General features: G+C 40.9%; 1 protein-coding gene across 1 annotated transcript in view; it reads left to right on the top strand.

Moving 5' to 3' along the window:
- Positions 1 to 25,404, top strand: part of COL4A3 (collagen type IV alpha 3 chain) — a 133,304-nt gene that overhangs the window by 40,447 nt on the left and 67,453 nt on the right. Inside the window, exon 2 of the mRNA XM_049614795.1 lies at positions 25,178 to 25,234. Coding sequence (XP_049470752.1) covers positions 25,178 to 25,234 — 57 coding nt within the window. The remainder of the gene's footprint in view (positions 1 to 25,177; positions 25,235 to 25,404) is intronic.

The following is a 25,404-nucleotide window of genomic DNA, read 5'->3' as shown; positions in this document are numbered from 1 at the left end:
TGGTCATATGTGTTGCACATATCCTGTCACGGTTTATGACTTACCTCTTCATTCTCTTTATGTGATCTTCAGAAAAACAAAAGTTTTTCTGCTTTAATATGCATCAACTTTTTCATTGATGGCCTGTGCTTTTGCGTCATGTTTAAGACACCCTTCCCTCCCCTGAGGTTGTAAAGAAATATTCTTAAATTTTCTTCAAAAGGTTTAAAAATGTTATCTTTTCCATTTCAGTCCTTAGTCCATTTGGCATTGACCCTTTGTAAAGTATGAGTTGGAAAAACTTTGCGTTGTTTTCCACCAATTGACTGAGCACCATTTATTACACGTCTGTCCTTTGCCCAGGGATCGGCTTCACTGGCTCAGTCATATGTAAAGTTTCAATATATGGCAGGTCTATTTCTAGGTTCTCTGTGTTGTTCCATCTGTACACCAACACCATAGTGTCTTCATTACCAAAGCTTTGTAAAACAAGTCTTGAAATCTAGAACGGCATACACCCTCCCTGGTTCTTTTATTAAGATATGTTTGGGCTATTATGGGCCCACTGTGCTTCCAAATACATTTTGGAATGGTGTTTCCAACTTTTTGTGGTTCTCAGTCATCCCCAATGCGTATGGCTCCCATCATTATGCTAGAACATTCTCAGTTCTCACTGAAGGGTGTCAGATGTCAGGCCACAGCATGAGGGAACATCCATGATTTGTAAGGTCCTGGTGAAAGTAGTTGAGAGGTTTCAGAGACAAGACACAACATTGCCCTTATTGTCTGCTTGGAGACTGAAAGCCTTATAACCTATAAACATTTAAAGTAAAACCTAAGACCCTTGCCCTAGAGATGGTTCTTGACCCAATCAGAATAGGGACAGTCATTCATAAACCAATCTGTTCTGGTCAAACTTTGGGATTTGACCTTTAGAAAGTTGTATAAACACCGTAATGACTTCCTTTCATCCTGACCCAGATTGGCTTCTTCCAAAGCAAATCAAGGTCACAGTGCTATTCTCTGAAAGCTGTGCAAATTAAATTAGGTTTGTTAGGATTTCTGAAACAGCTACAGGGTAGCCTGAAACACAAACTAGGATTCAATGTCAAAGAGACCATATGTATAAGAGTATGGAGACCCAGAGAGGGTCCTCATCCGGCCTGAGGTCATACAGTCTGAAAAGTAACTCAAGTATTTTTGCTTTCTGTCCAGTTCCAAATCTTTCTCCTCTATATCAGGGGTTAGCACACTTTTTCTGGAGAGTCAGATAGTAAATATTTAGGCTTGTGGGCCAAGAGGCAATGTCCTTGGCATTCTGAGCAACTGTTCTCCTAGAAAGGCAAATGATAGTGTTTTCACATCTCAAGATGTAAAACCATTTTTAGCTTGGGGTCCAAACAAAAAGAGGCAGTGAACCAGATGTGCTTGGTAGGCTTTCTTTCCACCCCTGCTCTAATCCGTACCTAAGAGATGTAAATTCTTGTCTCTGCCCTTTCAGTGACAAGAAGCACGTGAAAACAAAGTCAAAGCCGCCATGTAACAAAGATTCTGACTGAGTGTTAGAAGCAGCCACAGGTGAAACTCTGTTCCTAGACAGAAACTTAATTCTGTACTGTATGTATTTGAGCATCCCTTCTCAAGATGGTTTAAGTCACTTGGAGTCTGGTTCATCCTATCTTCTACATATCGAGAAGGCTGTGTGCCTCCGGGACTCTTTGGTACCACACCACGAAATTAGGAATGGAAATTGATGTGAGAATTCTTGATAAGCTGGTAAAATACCATTCATGTGTATTATAATCCCTTAACTAGACACCCCGGGGAAACAAGATTATTAATATGTATCATACTTTCTTCGGTTTAAAGATTAAAAGGTTGTATTGAATTATTGTATTGAATTATTTTTAGAGCTTCTTCAAACCCAAGTATATTATAACTGGCATATAGACATGCCAGTAATATTTCTAGTGTTCTATTACAGAAGTCTTCCTTGAGGCGGATTTTGTTGTTTGTATTTTCTCTGGCTTAAACAAAGTTGTTTGTCTCTCACACGTTTTAAAGGAACTTGTGTTTTCACAACAGCTTAGCATCAGAACCTTTTCTCTGTTTCTTGCTGTAAATCCAGCTCCCTGTAGAATGTGTCCTAGGTTCTGTCTTTTTTCGTTTTTTATTCCTTAAGCCAGAATCTATAAAAACACTTCACAATCCTATCTCTAGGCATACAACTGGCTTTCCATTCTTCAAATACCTGTTCCTTATTGTAGGCACTAGCTGTGTAAAGTGAAAACATTTCAGAGATGTGTGTGTGGAGAACTGGAGACTCACGGCCCAGTCCTTTGAAATATGGTTGCCGGGTATGTTCACTTTCTTCCCTTTTATTCATATTCTGAAGAGGCTTTTTGTAAACTCATAGGGCTCTGTAGTCTGGGCGTCTGCTTTAAGAACGTTCTTATCACATCATTACCTACAAAGGGCGGTATTTATCAACTCCGCAAAAATGAAAAGTGTACCTGAAAACATTTTTCAGACAGACTCATTCTTGAATGTCTCAAACTTATAATGGGTTTTTGTTTGTTTGTTTCTTTAATTGGCTTAGAATGTAGGATTGAAAGGAGAAAGTAACATAAACTAAACCTAAAATAGACTTGTCTTAGCAAAGCATTTTTGTTTTTCATTTTTGTGGATAGGTCAATGGCCTTCCATTCCCTCATTATTATTATTTCCTTTTTTTAAAAAACGTGAAAATGTTATTGTTTTTAATTCCTGATTGCGAAGTAATGGAGATGCCAAAGTTGTAAAACCACTCAAGAAAGTAAAAAGTCAAATTTGAAAGATACCTTAGTCCCACCACCGAAAGTAACCATTTTTAACTATTCCATGTACATACTTCCAGACCTACTGCTATGCATATACGTATGTGTGTCATACAAAAATATGATCACACTGCTTAGCTGTATATTTTCTTTACCTAATGTCGTATCTTCTCTCCAAGGTAAAGCATCTGGATCTGCCTCACCTTTTTGTAAATCTCCATAATATTCCACAGTACTGATAGGCCATAATGTATGCAACTGAGTCCTTGGAGATCTTGTCTATCTCGTGGGCACATTTACACTCTTTTCCTAGCATCACATGTGTGGGTATGCATCTCATGACTGTGGCTTTCAATCACAGATGTCTTGGTATTAAAAATTTAATTCTGATAAAACAAACAAGAGGGTGTTTACATGCTGCATCATGAATGAGCCTGGAGGGTGTTATACTAAGTGAAATATTCAAAAGGACAAATAATGCATGATTCCACTTCTATGGGGTACCTAGAGCAGTCATATTCATAAAGATAGAAAGACCAGTGGTTGTTACGAGCTGGTGGGGAAAGGAAAATGGGGAGCTGTTTAATGGGACCAGAATATCAGTTTTGCAAAATGAAAAGAATTCTGGAGATCGGTTGCACAACAGTGTGGATGTACTTACCACTACTGAACTGTACTCTCAAAAATGGTTAAGATGAGGTGCGCCTGGGTGGCTCAGTAGGTTAAGCAGCCGACTTCGGCTCAGGTCATGATCTCGTGGTCCGTGAGTTCGAGCCCCGCGTCGGGCTCTGTGTTGACGGCTCAGAGCCTGGAGCCTGTTTCAGATTCTGTGTCTCCCTCTCTCTCTGACCCTCCCCTGTTCATACTCTGTCTCTCTCTGTCTCAAAAATAAATAAAGGTTAAAAAAAAATTTTTTTAAATGGTTAAGATGAGGGGCACCAAGGTGGCTCAGTCGGTTAAGCGTCCAACTCTTGATTTCTTAGCTCATGGTCTTACGGTTCATGAGATCAAGCCCCGCTGATAGAGTAGAGCCTGCTTGGGATCCTCTCTGTCTCTCTCTTTCTGCCCCTCTCCTGCTCACGTGCACACGTGCATGCACTCTCTCTCTGTCTCTCCTTGTCTCTCCAAATAAATAACTAAACATTTTTTAACATGAAAAAAATGGTTAAGATGATAAACATTATGTTATATATATTTACCACAAAAAGAGTTTTTTAAATTAGTTGTTTAAATGACTGTCTATATTTTATTGTACTATTTGCTCCTTCAGTATATAATCACATTCTTCCTAGTGATTTCAATGATCTAGAAGGTAGTAAAAAAAAAAAAGCAGAATAATTCTGCAAAGCTTCTGAACTTTGTTTATAGTTGAGGCCCTCAAAACTTACCCAGGGTCTCTTTATTCTGAATTTATAAGCAATTCTACCAAGCTTTAGTTACCCGATTTCTTAAATAATAGCACGTATGAAACAGTAAGAAATGTGGGGAGAGGTACAGACAGCTACAGGCAGGAAGTCACCAGTAGAAAGAAGGAAAAGCAGAATGCCTAATCCCATGAAAAGAGCTTCCCTCAAAAGAAAAAAACAAAGCATATTTAGCAATTGAAACCACATACCATCCTGCAATAAAATGATATAGATGCAAATATCTCAATACGTGCAATAGCATCACTCAAAAAATATTTCTTCGTCATCAGTTGTGTGCCAAGAATCCACTGGGGCACAAATGTGTTGACAGTGACAGCAATCGTGTTTAGAAAGGGAGGATTATGTCACTTACAGTCTATTTACAAAGGCAAAAGACCATGTAACACAATGACCGTTGATCAAAGATTGGGTACTTGTAGGGGTGAACTTTAGTTATCTAGAAATTGTACTTCTTAAAATGTTTCATGTTTCCCGGCAACCCTGGCTCCAAATGAGGTTCTTGTTTAGCAATCACATATAGATTAGTGACTTTATCTATTTTCACAGACTTCAATCAAGTTTTGTAAACTTGCATGGAATACACCAAGCAACAGGCATGCAGATTATGAAGGCACATTTGCTGGTTTTAAACATTTGCAATAACTTGATTTTAGCCACCATATTTTCTTGGCTATAGCTCTGTGGTATTTGGGCATTTGTGCCCATAGCCACAGTTCAGAGATGTGGGCTATTGAAAAAACTGACGCAGTACAGAAAAAATAATGCTTAGTATACCATTGCTACACGATGGTTAATTTGGAGTTCTTCCTCCTCTTTCCTGGGGAAGTTGTAAATTGTGGAAATTATCTGTATGCCATCTAGGAGTTTATTTACCACATGAAGAATCAGAAATGAAATGTATGGTTTCAGCAACTGAATTCAGTAGCAGAGATAATTGCTCAAGAAGAATGTGCCTACAGAATCCTTGGTTGCCATAGTCTCTGTGATGGGACCTAAGTATTTTTCTTTGGAGATAAAGTATTAAAATTTGGAAGCTTGCAGCAATTTGTTACTTGACACATCCCCAAAGGCAAGGGAATTAAAAGCAAAAATGAACTATTGGGACCTCATGAAGATAACAAGCTTCTGCCCTGCAAAGGAAACAAGCAACAAAACTAAAAGGTAACCAACGGAATGGGAAAAGATATTTGCAAATGACATATCAGACAAAGGGTATCCAAAATCTGTAAAGAGCTCACCAAACTCCACACCCAAAAAACAAATAATCCAGTGAAGAAATGGGCAGAAAACATGAATAGACACTTCTCTAAACAAGACATCCAGATGGCCAACAGGCACATGAAAAGATGCTCAACGTCGCTCCTCATCAGGGAAATACAACTCAAAACCACACTCAGATACCACCCCATGCCAGTCAGAGTGGCTAAAGTGAACAAATCAGGAGACTATAGATGCTGACAAGGATGTGGAGAAACGGGAGCCCTCTTGCACTGTTGGTGGGAATGCAGACTGGTGCAGCCGCTCTGGAAAACAGTGTGGAGGTTCCTCAAAAAATTAAAAATAGATCTACCCTATGACCCAGCAATAGCACTGCTAGGAATTTACCCAAGGGATACAGGAGCGCTGATGCATAGGGGCACTTGTACCCCAATGTCTATAGCAGCACTTTCAACAATAGCCAAATTACGGAAAGAGCCTAAATGTCCATCAACTGATGAATGGATAAAGAAATTGTGGATTATATACTACTATTATATATAATACTAGTATTATATATATATATTATATATATAGTATTATATACTATATATAATATACTATTATATACTAGTATATAGTATATATACTAGTATTATTATATATATATTATATATACATATATATATGTATAATATATATACATATAATATATACATAATAATACTAGTATTATATATATACTATATATATATATACGTGGCAATGAGAAAGAATTGCCACTATATATACGTGGCAATGAGAAAGAATGAAATAATGGCCTTTTGTAGCAACGTGGATGGAACTGGAGAGTGTGATGCTAAGTGAAATAAGTCATACAGAGAAAGACAGATACCATATGTTTTCACTCTTATGTGGATCCTGAGAAACTTAACAGAAGACCATGGGGGAGGGGAAGGAAAAAAAAAAGAGGTTAGAGAGGGAGGGAGCCAAAACATAAGAGACTCTTAAAAACTGAGAACAAACTGAGGGTTGATGGGGGGTGGGAGGGAGAGGAAGGTGGGTGATGGGCATCCAGGAGGGCACCTGTTGGAATGAGCACTGGCTGTTGTATGGAAACCAATTTGACAATAAATTTCATATTAAATAAATAAATAAATAAATAAATAAATAAAATTTGGAAGCTTGAAAGTTACACATTATTTGGGACATTACTGGCTTTGCTTATTCCACAGAGCAGGATGTTTCTGCAAACAAGACCATGCTTGCTGGAGGGCAGAAGATATTTTCAGCACTGCTGTGATAATTCATATTCATCCACTAAAACACACATTCAAATTCCCAGAGTTAATGACTTTTGAAATACCTGAATGTGACTGACTACTGACATTGTATAAAGACTACACGCTGCACACATCACTGCTGCTACCATGAGCCTTAGCTACCAAAGTCTTATTATAGGGCAACGGCACCATTGTATAGGTGTGTGTATGCCCTTGTGCGTGTGTGCGTGTGTGTGTGTGTGTAATCCTTTTGAATTTGCCAGAATAGCTATGCCTTTTTTTTTAGGGTTTTCTAAATGCAATTGCACAGTTGGAAAGATGTCATCCAAAGCAAAAACACTGCATTGTTAAAAATCAGGATATGACACCGATGACATGTGTGTCTTAAGAAAACTAATTTAAATAAGCTTTTGTTGTTCTTTCTGTAGTCTTCTTTCCAAAACTCACAGTGAAGCAAGCTATCTAGATGCCTGCTCTGTCGGCCCAAGTTGAACAATCAAAGTCTATTTTAGCAAAACAAACAATATTTTAATTTTTTTCATGTTTTATTTTATTTTTGAGAGATAGAGACAGAGAGACAAAGTGTGAATGGGGGAGGGGCAGAGAGAGAGGAAGACACAGAATCTGAAGCAGGCTCCAGGCTCTGAGCTGTCAGCACAGAGCCCGACATGGGGCTCGAACTCACAAACCGTGAGATCATCACCTGAACTGAAGTTGGTGCTTAACCGACTGAGCCACCTAGGCTCCCTACAGTATTTTTAATATCCAGAGCAAAGCGAAGCAAATATTAGGCAAGTGTGAAAATACGATCATGTCAGAGAGCTCCAAAAGATATCTGATGCTTAACATGTAAAAATTTAGTGACCTGGGGGTACCTAGGTGGCTCAGTTGGTTGAGCATCCAACTTTGGCTCAGGTCATGATCTCACGCTCATGAGTTCAAAATAAAATAAATGAACCTTAAAAAAAATTTTAATAAATAAATAAAAGAGATATAGTGACCTGGATTTCAATTGCTTCAAATTCTGAATTGTCATTTTGCCCACTTTTGCTTTTTATTCTAAAGTACAGAATTAATAAAAACTCAGTTTTCATATACTTTTGTATTCCCCCCAAAGGGATGTCACCATGGTGCAGAATTTCCCTCCTTCCGATCTAAAATAAGAAAGCATGGAATGAAATCTCTGTCCACTGACCCATTATTTCTTTTTTCTTCTTCTTTTTTTTTTTTTTAATTTTAGTTGGTCAACATACAGTGCGGTATTGGTTTCAGTAGCATTCAGTGGCCCATCATTTCTACCTCATCTTTGTCTTTCCCACTCACTGTGCTTTCCAGCTGGTGCATTTACCTTCTCTTAGTCCCTCCCATTTGTAATACTCTCCTATGCCAACTAGTCCGTTTCTTTTTCCCGGTGCCCATCCTAAGGACTCTGGTTAATTTTCCCCTGGCTTTTTCATCTACCTGCTCCTATGATTTTTATTTACTTGACATTAGTCATCTGGAAGAGATGAAGAAAATCAGCCGTCAAAATGTCTAAAATATCCAAATGTTTGTTTTCCCAGAGACGCAGCTTATACTTTCTTATTTCTTGCTCCAGCTGTCATCACCATATCTATAGGTTTCTCTCTCCATAGTCTGTTTCCAGGGCCATGAAGCACTGTGTTACTCTTGACATGTGCCCAGTTTCATCTCTAACCTTCTTTTGTTGCTTTAACAACACATGCATATCTTATATGGTTATATAAATTATGCCTACCAACTTTATGTATTTAGTGCCCTATCATCTACCTTCCCATATAGTCCCTATTTATTGAACATCTACTATTTACAGTTGTAGCCCCATGCTATCTAGGAGTAGCCTGTCCTTTGAGATTTAAAACTACTTGGAATTCTTGGAATAGCATCTCAAATCCACGGGAAATCCAAATTCTGCCCAAGATTTCTGCAAACTCCCTGGGGCCCACATTGTCTCTAGCTTCTTCTGATTTCCTGTACTTGCTGAAGACAGAGTCTCAGGAGCATGTCAGCTTCCACAATTATTCTTCCATTCATGGACCAGAGCCGGAGAGAGTGCTGCCTGTCAGTTTTCCCAGGATAAGGCAGTTTTATAGAACAAACTTGATTGTAGAGACAACACAGGGCACTTCACCCATATTTGTAATGTGCTATTTCATACGCCGGGTGGTAGGTGAAGGGGTATTTGTTACACGTCTCTTTATACCTTCCCATATATATGGACACCCACCCTCCCCCCCGAGGTATGTCTTGAGGGCCTCGTTGTATAATCAAATAAGCCCAGATGTCATGTTCTCCCCCCTCCCCTGGGAGAATAACTCCTTTCTACCCCTGCCCTGTAAACTGTCCCCTCTACTAGGAACACAGAGATGAGTAAAATGTGCCTTCCTAAGAGAAGCTTTGTTAGGTGGTGGAGAAACAAACAATTACAGTGCAGTTAGATATGTGTTATAAGAGCAGTTATGCACAAAACAGATGAGAGAGCAAGTAACTACCTAGAGGATTTAGGGAGGTAGTCTTCCGGAAGAGGTAACCTTTGAACTGCTCCAGAATGAGCACGACTTAGCCAAGCAGAGTAAGGGGTATTGAGAAGTGGGCATTCAGGCCAAAGAAGGACCATGTGGAAAATCACAGGAATGCAAAAGAGAGCTCGGGGTGACCAGTGGCCTCCGAGGCTGGGGAAATAGGGGGAACCAGAATACAAAGAGCCTCGTACGTCATGCTGATGAGTTTGGACTCAGCACTGCCGGCCGTGAGGAATGAACAAACAATTTTAATCAAGGAAGTGACATAATACAATTGGGAAATTTATTTATGGCGGATAATTAATCCTCACCTCTATTTTTAAAACTAAATACTGTTTTATTCCATAAATACCACAGAAATCAATGTAATAGTTTTCCAGATGAGTGTCAGTTTCTTTTTTTTTTTTTTGACAACATTGTTATTGTCAAGTTGGCTAACATACAGTGTATACAGTGTGCCATTGGCTTCGGGAGTAGATCCCCATGATTCATTGCTTACATACAACCCCCAGTGCTCATCCCAACAAGTGCCCTCCTCAATGCCCACCCCCCATTTGCCCCTCTCCCCCATCCATCCCCATCAACCCTCCGTTTGTTCTCTGTATTGAAGAGTCTCTTATGGTTTACCTCCATCTCTCCTTGAAACTATTTTTTTCCTCTTCCCTTCCCCCACGGTCCTCTGTTAAGTTTCTCAAATTCCACATATGAGTGAAAACATGCGCTGTTTAAGGCTCAAGATGTAAAGGAGATTCTCAAAGTGTGGTCTGGGGAACCCCTGTAAACCAATCTCCTGGGCTGTTTGTTTTAAATGCAGATTCCAGGCACTCAGAACTATTCTCTAGGCTTGGGATTCTGGAAAAATCCAGACTGCTAAGGGATCCAGGTAATTTATGTACACTAAAAGTTGAGAACCACAATCCTAACTTTCCATTGGAATACCATGAAACTAAACAGAGAGATTCTTTTTTTATCACAATTTGATTTGAACTGGTGCTATCAAAGAAACACATTAATCACAACAAATGCAACCAAAACATTCCAAACATTTCTATAGTTTATTTTGAAAAGCAAATTCAGGATACCAGATTCTCTCCTTATCCTTTATAGAGAGTTCTATATGTGATTTGTTGGCTTATGTCCTGCCCCAGTCAAAGGGTTAACTGGACAGCCTTCACTGTCCTCCACTTTTAGGAAGAAAACATTTTCACAAAAGTGGCCGACGCGAGCCAGGAATCGAGCCCAGCCCAATCCAACCATGAAGAGTTGGTCTTCTCTAAGGGGAGCACACCTGGAACAAAGCCCCACCTCTCCAACCTAGCCCCAGCCATGGGCAAGTGAACTAGCAAGTATGATGGCCTCCCTGCTTGTAAGTCTCCCCCAAATGGAGTCAGCTCCTCTGCCCAAGTGAAAAGGAGAAATTCTGGGCTCCAAATAAAATCTGGACCAACCTTGAACTCAGTATTGGACAGATGAAACCTAAGGCCTCTTGCGGTCTTCATAGTCTAGGATTTAGAATAACAGAGAGTGTCTGTCCCCCTCCCCCACCACTAGCACATGGGAGGTCAGACAACCTCCAGGATTGACCTTCATAGGCAGAGAATTGTCAGCCAAAGGTTTCTTCATCAAATATCTGAATCTTTTTTAAAATTTTCCTATGTTTATTCTTACTGTATTTTTTTCTACCAGGAAGTCAGAGCTAGATTGGTGATTTTCCAAATTGGAGAAAAACATCACTTAAGATGAACTTAGAATGCTTTTTAGGTTGAGAAGACAATAAATTTAAATGTAAAGTTAACAGGAAATTTTTCTGGTTTTGAGATGAACTTTCTTTTCTATTGTTAATTTTTAGTAAAGTAAAAAAAAAATACAGATAGTAGATGATAATGATAATAAAAAACTTGTAATATTCAAGACTTGGAACAAAAACAAAGTCCCCCTCCAGCCTACCTTCTCCCAAGTTCTCCTCCAAAGAGGCAACTACTTTAAAAAAATTTTTAATGTTTATTTATTTTTGAGGAAGAGTGGGGGGAGGGGCAGAGAGCGAGGGAGATACAGAATCTGAAGCAGGATCCAGGCTCTGAGTCTCAGCACAGAGCCCAATGCGGGGCTCGAACCCACAGACCGCAAGATCATGACCTGAGCCCAAGTGAGACGCTTAACTGACTGAGCCACCCAGGCGCCCCAAGGCAACTACTTTTGAACCTTCCAGCTATTTCTTCCACTTATTTATCTCCATAATTCTGAAAAACCGGCTTCTAGAGTTATTTTAACACTGTCTATTGACTTGCAGCCCAGTAGGTGAGGACCTATCTGTGACCTACAACCCTCCTTCGTCAAATCTTCCCAATATGCTTATGTCAAAACTTCTGGCTAAATCAGTAGTATAGGATTTCAGAAATTTTTTCATTGCGAAGCCACTGCTTTTCATGTTTGCAACTTTCTTGGACAAACTTTTGTTTTTCCTGAAGTTTTTAAATGTTCTACTGTCACACTTGCAGACAGTTTTCTTGGTGTTCCCCCCAAGGGCTGCCACCCTCTGGCTCCAATTTATTTATGTATACCATGGTCATCCTGAGACAATCAATCCAAGTTAGATGCTCTCTCGTAGATCCCAGGTCTTTCCCTTTCTTGACCTAATTCCTTTTTTTTTTTTCCCTTTGGTGGAACACATCCTCCAATAGCTAACCATGAAAGTATGCCTGTAGGGTAAAATTTTCACTTCATTACATATCTGAAAATAATCTGTGTCTCCTCAAACTTAATGTATCATTTGGTGAGTATAAAAGTCTAGGTTGAAAATTAGTTTCCCCCAGAATTCTGAAGGCCTACATGCACATCTCCCTTGTGGTATTACTGTTGACACATCCGATGCCATTTTTTTTCCCAATGCCATTTTGATTCCGATACTTTTGTGAGTGTTGCTTCTTCTTGTTTCCTTTTAGAATCTCATTGTCCCCAGTGTTCTGGAATGTTTTGATAATGTGCCTCCGATGGGTGTGTTTGTAAGAGGGGGACATTTGGTGGGTCTTATCAATTTAAATATTTATTTTCTTCACTTAAAAAAATTGTCTCTTATATTATTTCTTTGATCATTTCCTCCAACGTTCTCTCTTTGGTCTTTTTGAAACTGCCATTTGGTAAGATACTGGACATCCTGGATTGACCCTCAAAACTTGTGAGCTTGTTTTCTTCTTGTTCACTTTTCCTTTTGTCCTATTTTTTGGGAAAATTTCTGAATTTCTCTTTTATCATTTCCACCAAACTTTTCAGTTGGACCCCTGTATTCTTTATTACTGCCTAACATATTATCCCCTAATGATTCACTTGAAAACAGCAAGCATTTGTCACCTCATACGTTTTTTTGAAGGTCAGGAGTCTGGGAGCAGCTTAGTTGGGTGGTGCTGTCTCAAGGTCCCTCACTGGGTTCAGAAGCTGTAGGCTGGGGCAATAGTCATCTAAGTCTTGACAGAGTTGGAAGACTGGCTTGCAAGAAAGCTCATTCACAGGATTGTTGCCAGAGACCTCAGTTCCTCAATACATGGGCCTCTTCATAAGACTCCTTGACTTGACATGGCCGCTGGCTTCCCTCAAAGCAATTAACCCAAGACAGAGCAGATATCACAATGTCATCTTATGACTTAGTCTCAGAAGTGACGTGCATCACACTTGTCCTATTCTCTTGGTCGTACAGACCAACTCTGGTTCACTATGGGAGGGGACTACAAAAGAACCTGAATGCCAGGAGGAGAGATCACCGGGGGCCATCTTGGAAACTGGCTACCACAGCTCTCTATTCCAATTTTTGTCTTTTCTTTTTTCTTTCTCCTCTGTGTATGCCCACCCTTTTGGAATGGCCCCTTTTGGGACTCCTTCATGACCCCAATCCAAATCGTGTTAAGATGGTGTTTCTTGGCTAATGCTCCCTCCTATGCATAGGAGCCAAACCCCAAAGCACCACAGTTGGCTTCTAGACTCAGTCCAGCCTCTAACGCATCAGTCCGTCCCACTGCTTTGTGTTTCCATTGCATTTTGATCACCAGAAACATTTATCTTGTTTTTGAATTTGTCCTTTTTATTTTCTGCTTTTGTGTCTTATCTTTTATGGGAACAGAGGATATGTGCCAGAGTATTTACAAATGTACTGGTCCAGTTGACTCAAAGCTTTCCCGGGCTATCCAGCTTCCAACAATTGACAATTTCATCAGTTTTGGTCTTTTCACCTGTTTTTCTTATCTGGTGGGTTGTTACTATTTTTTGTTCTTTATCCATCATTTTATTCTGGTTTTTCACACACACACACACACACACACACACAAGAAGACACATATGAAAGTATTTAAACAACTATCTTCCTGGATTAACTTTTACATACACAAGTGAGCCTGTTTTTCTCCTTATTATTCAGAATAATATTGCTACCCAAGTAGTGTCCATACTTTCAGATAGTGTCACATCACAGTCTTACTGAGAATCCAAAGAAGGCTTCCATTTGGAAAACTGGCCTAGTCTTATGGGTGGGTGACTTTCAGCTTGTTATGTTTCTTTTAGGTTCCTTTTAGATTTCACAGATAGAAAATGAATATTTCCTTGAAATGTCTGGTATTTATGCGATTAAGTGCAAAGTGTCTAAAAACTTCTAATTGGGGCACCTAGGTAGCTTAGTTGGTTAAGCGTCGGACTCTTGATTTCGGCTCAGGTTGCCATCTCATGGTTTATGATAACTTCAAGTCCCAGATCAGGCTCCATGCTGACAATGTGAAGCCTGGTTGGGATTCTCTCTCTCCTCTCTCTCTGCCTCTCCCCCATGCTCTCTCTCTCCCTCTCTCTCTCAAAAATAAATAAATACCCTTTAAAAAAAAACCCAAAACTTCTCGCAACTCTCCCAGAACCCAAAGCTGAAAAACGCAAAACTTTTAAATTCACTTTAGATTTGCTATCAACAGTTGGTATAATGAGCCAGGTGACAGCTTGTGGAAGTACTGAAAGGCACATGATCATCCTCCACACAGACAAGAGCTAAGGGCGGCTTCTTCAGGGAGACTGTCTCCCCTCAGATGTAGCATCCCTGGAGAGATGAGCAAGAACTCAGACCTGCCGTGTTCGACTGTGCCTTTTCCCCGATTGTCAAACAAAAAAGGAGGAGGCGAGTTGCATACGCAAGCTACTCTTTTAAACCAATAATAGCATCAAAGATACTTTCTGGAAGACGTGGGCCTACATGGGAAACCAGGCATGCGCACTGAGGGGCCCCATCTGCCCCAACATGTGTCTCACCTCTCGGTCTGGAGTTTGAATTTTCTACCAGTTGTGGCATTTATGGGAGAGATGTGTGTGTGTGCGTGTGTGTGTGTGTGAAGAGACATTTATTGGTAAAAAAAATGTGTTAGTTACAAGGCATATAAAAAATTAATTAATTAGCATGCAGTACACTGTGTGAGATTAGCTTGCTGATGCCCTCAGAGAGACAACCAGGCAGCGGTGGGTCTCTGAGCAGATAGTGGCTGACCAGAAGACAGGTGGGTGAAAGAGAGGAGACAGCTGTGACGAGGCTAGGGCTTCCAAAGTCGTGCCTGTGTTGGACAGTGTAGACTTTCACCAGACCAAGTAAATGAGAAACATAAGAACAGTGTGAATACTGTTTACGAAGTAAATGTCACTTACTTTGACTTTAAAGGAGCACCTTGTGGGGCGCCTCTGGGTGGCTCAGTGGGTTAAGCGTCCCACTTCGGCTCAGGTCATGAGCTCGCGGTTTGTGAGTTCGAGCCCCGCGCCAGGCTCTGTGCTGACAGCTCAGAGCCTGGAGCCTGCTTCGGATTCTGTGTCTCCCTCACTCTCTGCCCCTCCTCAGCTCAGACTCTGTCTCTGTCTGTCTCTCTCTCTCAATGTTTAAATAAACATTAAAAAACAAAAAATAAAGGACCATCTTGTATTCTGTGAGCATTTACTTGCCTCCTTTACAGCATTTTAATTTGTTGTTTTCTAATGGAATGATGTTTTCTATTTACTGTTGGCTCAGGCACGGCTACCGAAGGTAGTTGTCATGCTTACATAGCAAATTATGAATAAGACAATCGGATGTTGGTCTCCATTAATTTTTTTTTTCCTGCTCTGTGAAGTCCAAATATAAGGAACTTCTGGATTAGATGATCTTCTGGATTCTTCCAACCCCCAAATTGCATTACTTATGCTCTCCTGCCCTACAACCAACCCTTGGACTAAAGTGTGGTGGCAGGAAGGGGAAGCAAAGAAGGGAGGGAAGGGGGAAGAGACTCCCGTCTGCTGTTCTCAGCTGCCAGAGCCTGTCTCTCAATGGGGCTCAGAACTGATCTCTTCTTCCGTTTCTATTTTTTTTACTAAAAAAAATTTTTAATGTTTATTTATTTTTGAGAGAGAGAGACACAGCATGAATGGGGAGGGGCAGAGAGAGAGGGAGACACAGAATCCAAAGCAGGCTCCAGGCTCTGAGCCGTCAGCACAGAGCCCTACGTGGGGCTCGAACTCATGAACCACGAGATCATGACAAAAGCTGAAGCTGAATTCTTAACCGACTGAGCCACCCAGGGGTCCCCTCTTCCATTTCATTCTTAATTTTTTACTCTAACTTTTATATGGTCACAGAAAAAAATGTAGTTAAGATAAATTACACCAGGGTTTAACAAGCTTTCTCTGTAAAGGGTCAGTTAGCAACTATTTTAGGCTTTGTGGGCTAAGAGGCAACATTAAGGATACTATGCAGATGCCTGTAGAACAAGGGAGAAAACACATACAAGTATGTTTATTTTTTTTATTAAAAAAAATTTTTTTAATGTTTATGTATTTTTGAGAGACAGAGAGACAGAGTGCAGGTGGGGGAGGGGCAGAGAGAGAAGGAGACACAGAATCCGAAGCGGGCTCCAGGCTCTGAGCTGTCAGCACAGAGCCCGATATGGGGCTCGAACTCACGAACTGCGAGATCATGACCTGAGCCGAAGTCAGACGCTTAACCGACTGAGCCACCCAGGCGCCCCAAACACATACAAGAGTTTTTATTAACAAAATATAAAACTTTGTTTATAGACACTGAAATTTGAAGTTCATATAATTTTCACGTTACAAAAGATTATTTTTCTTTTTATTTTTTTTTAACTATTTGAAAATAAAAAAAAAGAAAATATAAAAACCATTCTTAGCTCAGAAGCAGTATAGAAACAGACAGCTGGCTGGATTTGGCCTGTGGAGTGCAGTGTGCCAATTCCTGATTTATACTGCAAATTTCATGAAGTACCATGTTATGTTTGTCATTGGGATTTTACATCCCATCGTTGGGGGCACAGCGGCAGGGTGAGGGGAAGAGATACATCTGAGTCCCTCTCCCAACGCCTCAGTGGCCCAAAAAGCCAGCTGATCATTAAATATAGCATAATGGTTGAGAATATGGCTCTGGGTCAAACCTGGATGCAGATCCCCCCAGCTCCATTCGTAACTACCTGTCGCTTCTGACAGCCCAGTTTTCTTCGCTACAAGGGGGGTGGGGTGGGGGGGGCTAATACTAGGACCCACCTCACAGAATTGTTACCAGATGTGAATGAGGTCATTCACAAGGCAGAGAGCCTGAGCAGTGCCATCTGCTCAAAACACTGCTCAAAACACGTTAACTACTGAAATCATTATAGGACTGATCAAAGTTCATTTCCTCTCCAGCATCCTTATCATGGGACCCTTCAGAGTCCATTAATCTCCCGTCAATGGCGAAGGCCTCTTAGTCCTACTGGATTCGACACCTTTTAGGGCAAGCAAAAAGAAAAATACCTGGAGTTAATGATGAGAGGTGGGAATCCCACTCACTGCCTTACACGAGGTGGACGCAACTTTCTTACTGGACTCGTTCCCCAGTGTACCAGAGACCTCTGACTGCCACTTTCTTTGTCAGAGCCAGCAATCTGCCTGCCCGCTGCCGTCCAGAAAATCAGAAACGGGTGGCTGATTTAGATGTCTAGACTAGTGATGTGTCTCCGGACAGGGGTTGAAAGATAGCAAGTGGCAGCTCCAGTGAGATTTCTGTGACACCCAAGTGTGGTGGCAGCGGCTCCTGGGTGGGGAAGAAGGGGCCACCGAGAGAGCGGGGCACGGGCGTCTTTCTCCTTCACTGGAGGGCACACTGCCAAGGCTCATGGTCCGTTGCTTGAGGCAGACGCGGGACGGAGGGGCCCTGCAAAGCCCAGCTCATGGAGCCTGTCTGGCCCAGTCAGCCACACTTGGTCAGCTCTTTTCACGCACAAAAACGTTCGCCTCAGGCCATTGGCTGGGCAAAGGATCAATAATCATAATGCAGAATCAACAGACCTGCTCAGTAGAGTGTTAACCAGCTTTGACCGTTGCCAACTTCCCCTTACACTAAACCGGGCTGGGCTGGGCGTGGGGGAGGCGAGGCTGGGGGCGGGGGTTGGGGGGCAGGCAGGGAAGGCCACTTGTGTTCCACGGGAATGCACGTACGATGGGCATACGGGGTTTTAAGGGTAGAGAGAGGCAACACCCAAGATTATTTGGAAATTATCTCCCGGCCTGTTAATGACTAATACAAATGCATGTGCATAGTTACCGTCTTTATTTGTTTTAAGAGTAAAAGGAGTTCATAAATGTCTGCCGCCTGCCAGCGCTGGGGAGATAGAAGGAATTGTGAGACATCGTTTCTACTTGCAGTCTGGAAAGCATAGTAAGCCCTCAACGCATGGGCATTTAAGTAGCAGTATTAAATTAATAAATTAGTAATTGCCCACACTGTTGATAGCCCGAGTAAGAGCTGTAGGGGTGAAAAAAGTTCTCCTTGACCCTCTTTTATTTTTTTAGTTTTTTTTTTTAATGTTTATTTTTGAGTGAGACAGAGACAGAGTGCGAGCAGAAGAGGGGCAGAGAGAGACAGGCACAGAATCCGAAGCAGGCTCCGGGCTCCGAGCTGTCGGCACAGAGTCCGATGTGGGGCTCGAGCTCACAAGCGGTGAGATCATGGCTTGAGCCAAAGTCGGACGCCTAACCAACTGAGCCCCTCAGGCACCCCTTCTCCTTGAACCTCTTAGGGCCCCTGGCTGGGTCTAAAAACTAAACTGACAAAGACAGATTAACAGGAGAAAATCACACACATTTCATTAAAATTTTACATGTGCATGGGAGCCCTCACAAGGGAGTGAAGAACCAAAGAAGTGAACAGACCAGGAAGCTTTTATACCTTTTAGACAAAGAAGTAGTAAATTTGTGAAGAATTAACAAGACAAAGGGGTTTTGGTGACAGCTAGTAAATGGTGCAGGAATAACTAGGAGGATAAGGTTTATTTTCAGATTCCTCTGGTGCTGCCTCTGGACCAGAAAGAGTTCATCTCCAGTCAAATGAGAGTTTATTTCTTGCCTTTGCACAGAAAAGGGGGAGCCTTCTCTGCACTCACTGCTTTTTAATTGCTTACAATTCAAAGTAATTTTTTATGTCATAGAGGCATATTTGGGCTGACACATTCTGGTTTCCTTCACAGCCTTCAGTAAGCATGCCACATACTCATCCAAGTGCTTTACCGATATTCACCCATTTGACCCCATTTTACAGATGTGGAAACTGAGGCACTAGAGATCCCCTAAAACTATACGAGTGACTTGGCAGAGCTGGGATGTAGACTCAGGAAGTGTGTCCTCGAACCAGTGCCCTTAATCCTTCTGCCACATTGCCAGGAAGAGAAGGCAATGTGCGGGTGATCCATGGGTGATCCAAGGACAGGACAGGAGCTGAGACAAAAAGAAGAGTGTGAGAGCAGCTGAGATCAGCCTTCCAGGAAGTGCCTGCTCCCTTTGTATAATACACTTGACTTGGCACCTTTCATGTAGAAGCATCAAGTACCATTGGGGTTTCCAACCAATATTTTACTAAACAAGTAAAATAAATTATATCTGCCCTCGTGGACAAATGATGTCAACTGATATATTCGGTATATTCTGAGAGTACTAGTAACAAATACTACTTAATTCATTTGCAGCTTAACAACAGTTGGCTTTTCAATCTCTCTTACTCTTGCTGTTGGAATCGGGACCAATTCTTTGGCATTGGACGAACAACTTCGGGAGGAAATGTCAGACAAGATGGCGGCTAGACGGGATGATGGTAGGAAGGATCAGACAATAGCGTTTGTGTCCTTTGGCCTAGAGTATTGCAGCAAGAAAGGAGAAGGAGAAAGAGGGGGGTCCCCCTTTGACTGAGTCTTTTACTGAGTACAGGACATTCTGCAGGCTCCGTATTGACAGCATCTCAAATCATCCTCACAAAAACACTGCAGGATAGATGTTAATGTCTTCCATCTTCAAAGAGGTAACTTGGAAGGATTAAGTGATTCGTCCAAAGCTCCAGTTCATCGCTGGCAAATCTAGGAATAGATCCTATGTAGATCTGGCCTAAGAACTGTGATTTCTGGACTTCTAAACCTTTTAAGATTCTCTACTATCGAAGTTTATTTTGCCTTTTAAGTGAGGTTGTAAAAAATGCATGTGACCTTTATATGAATTATTCTCACAAGTTTATTTAATAGGCAAAAGCGCTGAGCCTTCATGTAATCTTGGATCACTTCCTGATGTGTTAATGGTTAGCAGGGTGAGAAAACCCATAAAATACTTATTAAGAGCTTTCCAGTCATGAGAAATGGCTTCTTACTTGATTAAGGTATATGGAAACTAAGAGGTACTTGACTATTGGAAGAGGAAAAATCATAAAGATGTTACTTAAGAAATATCCGTCAGTTATGCTTTCTTAATGGTTAGTAGCATTTGGCCACTCTTGTTTTTAAGTGATACAGCATTTGAATAGAAAGTAATGGGTCATATTCTATTCTACCATGGAACAACATTCCATGGTGTTTCAAAGGTGAGTCCAAAAAAGTGGATCAAACTCAATGAAAATGAAAATATAGCCCCTCTATCTTTTAGCTAAATAATCTATTTGAATTACTCAAATACATTTGCAAATTTAAAAATTAATTGAGGAAAAACAGTTTAATTAAGAGAAATGACTCTCTTGGGGCTCCTGGGTGGCTCAGTCAGTTAAGCATCTGACTTCAGCTCGGGTCATGATCTCACGGTTTGAGAGTTCGAGCCCTGCGTCGGGCTCTGTGCTGACAGCTCAGAGCCTGGAGCCTGCTTCAGATTCCCTCTCTCTCTCTCTCTCTCTCTCTCTCTCTCTCTGTTCCTCCCCCACTCATGCTCTGTCTGTCTCTGTCTCTCTGTCTCTCTCTTTCTCAAAAATAAATAAACATTAAAAAAAAAAAGATTCTGAAAAAGAGAAATGACTCTCTTGAGTCTGGGGTTACTGTCATTGTCCTCCAGAAAGCGAAGTGCCTAATTTCCATGGCCCTGTCCAGGGCTCTCCACTGTATCACACGGGTAGTACTTGCTTCTAAAGCAGCAGTTGAACAGCTGCCAGAGAGTGGCCCTGACTACAATTTTGAGCTTATTTAATCAGGTGGAGCATCCACATGTCAGCAAAATTGTCACATTCTCTGAAGTCCTAGTCAGTCCAATTTTGCAGATATATAGGCAGGCCATGCCTTGCCACTTTAACTGCAAATTAAAGCTGGAACAGTTTGGGAACATCTCTGCTAGCCCAGGCATAGAAATAGCCCTGGACCTGGCTCTGGAGTCTTGGCAACAGTAATGACCACCTGCGTGTGGGTGACATGATGGATGAATAGAGAGTATAGTAGATCCTCTCTCAATGACTCTGCTTTTGAGTGACTCCTGGACTGACCAGAACTCTCCATGCCTGCTCCATAACAGACCAGTCGATGCCCACTGGCACTGCCCACCTGAGACCCATCCCTTAGGCTTCTCCCTCACACTAGCATATGCTTATATGCTATTCCATATGCTTATTCCATTGGTGGAGTTTTATGATTGCCAAGGGTTAGTGGTTTCTGCCAGTTGTACATATTATTATAACAAAGGAATTTCATGAAATATTAAATGCCAAATTGGTTAAATACAAATGCATAACACTTGGATTGTTGTGACAACTAGGTTGAAAGGTTTAATCAGATGATAGAAAAAGTGCTATCCAATTAAGTGTGGCTGAGAAAACATTTAAGAAGTTAGAGAAGAACCTCGTTTGATATCTAGAAGAACTCTACTCAGATTGCTCCATAAGCATCTTTCAGCAATTGGTCTGTTTCAAAGAAAGCAAAAGTTGACATTGTCAGTGGTGCATTATGGGTGTGACTTAGCAAGAATGACGTCACAGAATTCCAACAGCAGACCCATTCCCAAGGAAAAGACCTGGACCCTCTTTTATAAGACTGAAGAATTGGTGTAGACGTATATGTTGTAAGTTATAAAATGTCTAACATGTTCATGGACCTGTTTGTTCATTTGTTTCTGCTTTCTCCCTTTAACTAACTTTTTCAGTTAACCAGATGTTTTTGAACCATCAAACAGGGCTTTTACCCTAATGTAAAGACAATGAAACCAAATGCAAACAAAAGCTAAATATGTTGCCCCCAATGTTTCAAGATCCAAACTGAAGGATAATCATGTAAAAACTCAGGAACTGTGGTTTTGATGATCAGAAAAGGGAGCAGAGTCACTATGGGTGATGATAAGAGGCCAGACCCCAGGTAAGAGGGAACTCAAAGGAACAGTATGGTCAGACACAGAGAGCTCCACACCCAACCCCTGAATAATACCACCCGTGTGAGTCCTAAGGATTCTTTCTTAGAACTGTGACAGTCACTGGTTGGGATACGACTTCATGTATTGGTTATAGGTAAAAGTATTGATCGAGACCAAATCTATGGTATGAAATGAAAGATTTGCTACAAATTAAACAGCTTCCCATTTTCTAATGGTCATCAAGAATCGTGTATAAGGTCTAACTTTAAAACTAGTAGCCTGAAGTTACTGCATTAGTCTTGATTTTGTAGGTTCAGGAATGATGTTTCAACTGGATAAGAACATACTCTTGTTTGGGGGAGTTGCACGCAGAAACATTAGTGGCGAAGTATCATGGTGCCTGTAGTCTACTTTTGAATGGTTTGGCAAAAAGAGCATGTGTGCATGTGAGTCTGTGAGGGAGGGAGAGAGAGAGAGATGGTAACAGTTGCCACACCTAGATGAGAAGATACATAAGGGTTCATTGCACTATTTTTTGATTCTTCCCAGGGTTTTAAATTTTTAAAAAATATTTTTAAGTCCAAGCAACTGACAACTAATTAGCCTTTGTTAATTTTAACATGTAGTAAAATAGCCAAACCTTCTATTTCATTTTTTTGCCACTTCAACCATAGTTTTGCCTAATTCATGCACAGAGAAAATGTCTTAGTCATGGCAGCGTGACAATAGTCATATGATTCAAATATCTTGAAATTCCAGGTCCAGATAGGATACAAATTACCAGTTTTCCATCTACCCATTGACCCATTCAATTAGTCCACAAGCATTTGTCCAGGATTTATTAAACACCACGGCTACTAACGTGAAGAAGACTCTAATGCCTTCCCTCTTCGGGCCTAGGGACATTAGGGGAAATATACATTAAACATATAACTACAAGTGGTCCATGGGAGCAAACAAGAAGGAGGCCCTGATTGCATTTGAGGGAGTTCAGCAAACACTTATTTGTTCAAACTGACATTGACAGGTTTCCAGTAATGTATGGCAAATATGGCTTTTATTTTGAGAAATAAAATTAGGCCTATCTCATGGCTTCCATGCACCTTCTCAGAGGTTAGAGGATTACCTGTGGTTCAGAGATTCTCAGAACGTGCTGTGTTGTGTCTGGGAGGCGGAAGAATCAGAGATGCTCAATGTCCATTGGAAAACAGTGGCCTGCCATCACCATTTGAAATAGAGCATTGAGTCCTTGGGAGGGTTGAGCTTTCTTGCCCAATGCCTGGTGCTCTCCTTGGATGTGGGACTCAGACTCCTTTCTGAGACCCTGCTGCCCCCTCCATAGGCTGTGTGGGAGCTGCTTGTGTGACCCTCCACTCTTGGGACCAACTGTCAGCAGGTATTTAAAACAGAAACAAAAGCCAGAAGGACTCTTGTCTTCAGGAAGCTTTTGCTTTCACCCAAGTGACAAAAGCATCCCTGAAGTAAGGGACACCAAATCCTGGCTACTTGCTTGGAATGACAGGAAGAAAGACATGGCAAACGAAAAAACAGATGTGCAAATTCATGTCTCACATGATCTAGTGTTCAGAAACAGAGAATGAGCTCTATCTTGCAGACTCAGATTTTAGATGCTAATTTAGAGCTGTGGTATCAGAATCGAGAGTTTATTAAAACAGAATAGTGAGACGCACCCCCAGGGTTTCTGATTCAGTGGGTCTGGGGTGGGGCCAATAATTTGCATTTCTGACAAGTTCACAGGTGATGCGGATGCTGCTGGTCTGGGGATCCACACTTTGGAACTATTGCTTTCATGGAGTGTGCTTAAGTATGTGATTGAAATGAGCATAAAAGCTTAAAAATCTAGAAAGACAAGATTGAACAATTAAGTCAAGGTATGACTTGACCCCAAACATCTGGGAAGAAAGAAAAATGCAGCCTTCTAAAAAATACCAAATATCCAACCCTTGGGGAGAATATAGATTTTCCTTTTCAATCAGTCACTCTCCATTCATATAAATTGTGAGACATATAAATGTGGCATCTGAAAATTACTATACACTTCCTTTCCTTGAAGGGCAACATAGCCTACTGCCCTAGTCTCAGTAAATATATTTAACTGAGGATGTTTTCGCTTGTGTATCTTATTTTAATTGCATAAATAGGATCTTCCACTTTGGAAATATCTGAGGCGATCTCTCTTTTATTTTTCCTACCAACCAGCCAGCACATGCCCTAGACTTGCCCTGCCTTTTGCTGTCAATTAATATCCTTTTCCTGTGGAAAGCAAACTAGTTCTCAGTTAATATTAACCCAAAGGAAAAAAAAAAACTTAAAAAGATAAATATATAAACATAGAACATGTATCAAAACACATTGCAAATCCAGTATTCTAAACTACTTTTTTGTTCCTCTGCTGGCAGAGAAATTTTTAAAAATTGACCTTTATTAGAGTTGGCAGGTGCATAGGTTTTAAACTGTGTCCCGATGACCGCTTAGACAGGATAAGAGGTCCCAAGCTCCCAGCTAAATTTTTGGTTTTGTTTTAAAGTAAGAACACTTTTGGGGCGCCTGGGTGGCGCAGTCGGTTAAGCGTCCGACTTCAGCCAGGTCACGATCTCGCGGTCCGTGAGTTCGAGCCCCGCGTCAGGCTCTGGGCTGATGGCTCGGAGCCTGGAGCCTGTTTCCGATTCTGTGTCTCCCTCTCTCTCTGCCCCTCCCCCGTTCATGCTCTGTCTCTCTCTGTCCCAAAAATAAATTAAAAAACGTTGAAAAAAAAATTTAAAAAAATAAATAAAGTAAGAACACTTTGATACCAACATTAGTGAGCTAGATTGTTCCCCTTAAAGACACATGGTGGATACTGATCACCTTTTCTCAGTCTTGAACATCATTTCAGGAAAAGAAACCATTCGAGTCACCTATGGAAGATATGACCAGTTCGTATACGCATATGCATATATGTACATTATGTTAAACCTAATAAATTTGCTAACATTAGACCACTTTCTGCTTACAATTATGTCAATTTCATGTGGTTCAATGATACATTATCCTGAAGAAAAGGATAGATGACTTTTGTATTTCGCATAGCTTAAAATTCCTACATTTGATAAAAATGATGTACACTCACCCGAGAGTTCTCCTACATGCAACGTCTCACTTTTCGACTCTATTTCTGTTGATAATGTTGCCCCAGTATCACATGGCTCCTAAAGAATAGTGTTTAATGCTCAAAGAACAGAAAAATATGTTTGCTTTTGCCCTGTCAGTCAGGATTTATTAAGTTGTTGTTAAACAAAACTCTTTCTTTTTTCCCTTTTTCCTAGGGCTGTGTCTGTAAAGACAAAGGCCAGTGCTTCTGTGATGGGATCAAAGGAGAGAAGGTAAAAACAAAATCTTAAATATTGCTTTTTTTCCTCTGCAGAGCTCATCCAAAGACCCACAATGTGTTATTCCATTCCCCAAATCAAATTTTAAAGAAATCATATATAAACATTAACAGAAAGAAAGAAAGAAAGAAAGAAAGAAAGAAAGAAAGAAAGAAAGAAAGAAA

The sequence above is a fragment of the Panthera uncia genome, assembly GCF_023721935.1.
Source record: "Panthera uncia isolate 11264 chromosome C1 unlocalized genomic scaffold, Puncia_PCG_1.0 HiC_scaffold_3, whole genome shotgun sequence".
In the NCBI taxonomy this organism is placed as follows: domain Eukaryota; kingdom Metazoa; phylum Chordata; class Mammalia; order Carnivora; family Felidae; genus Panthera; species Panthera uncia.
This window is presented reverse-complemented; position numbering and strand designations above follow the sequence as displayed.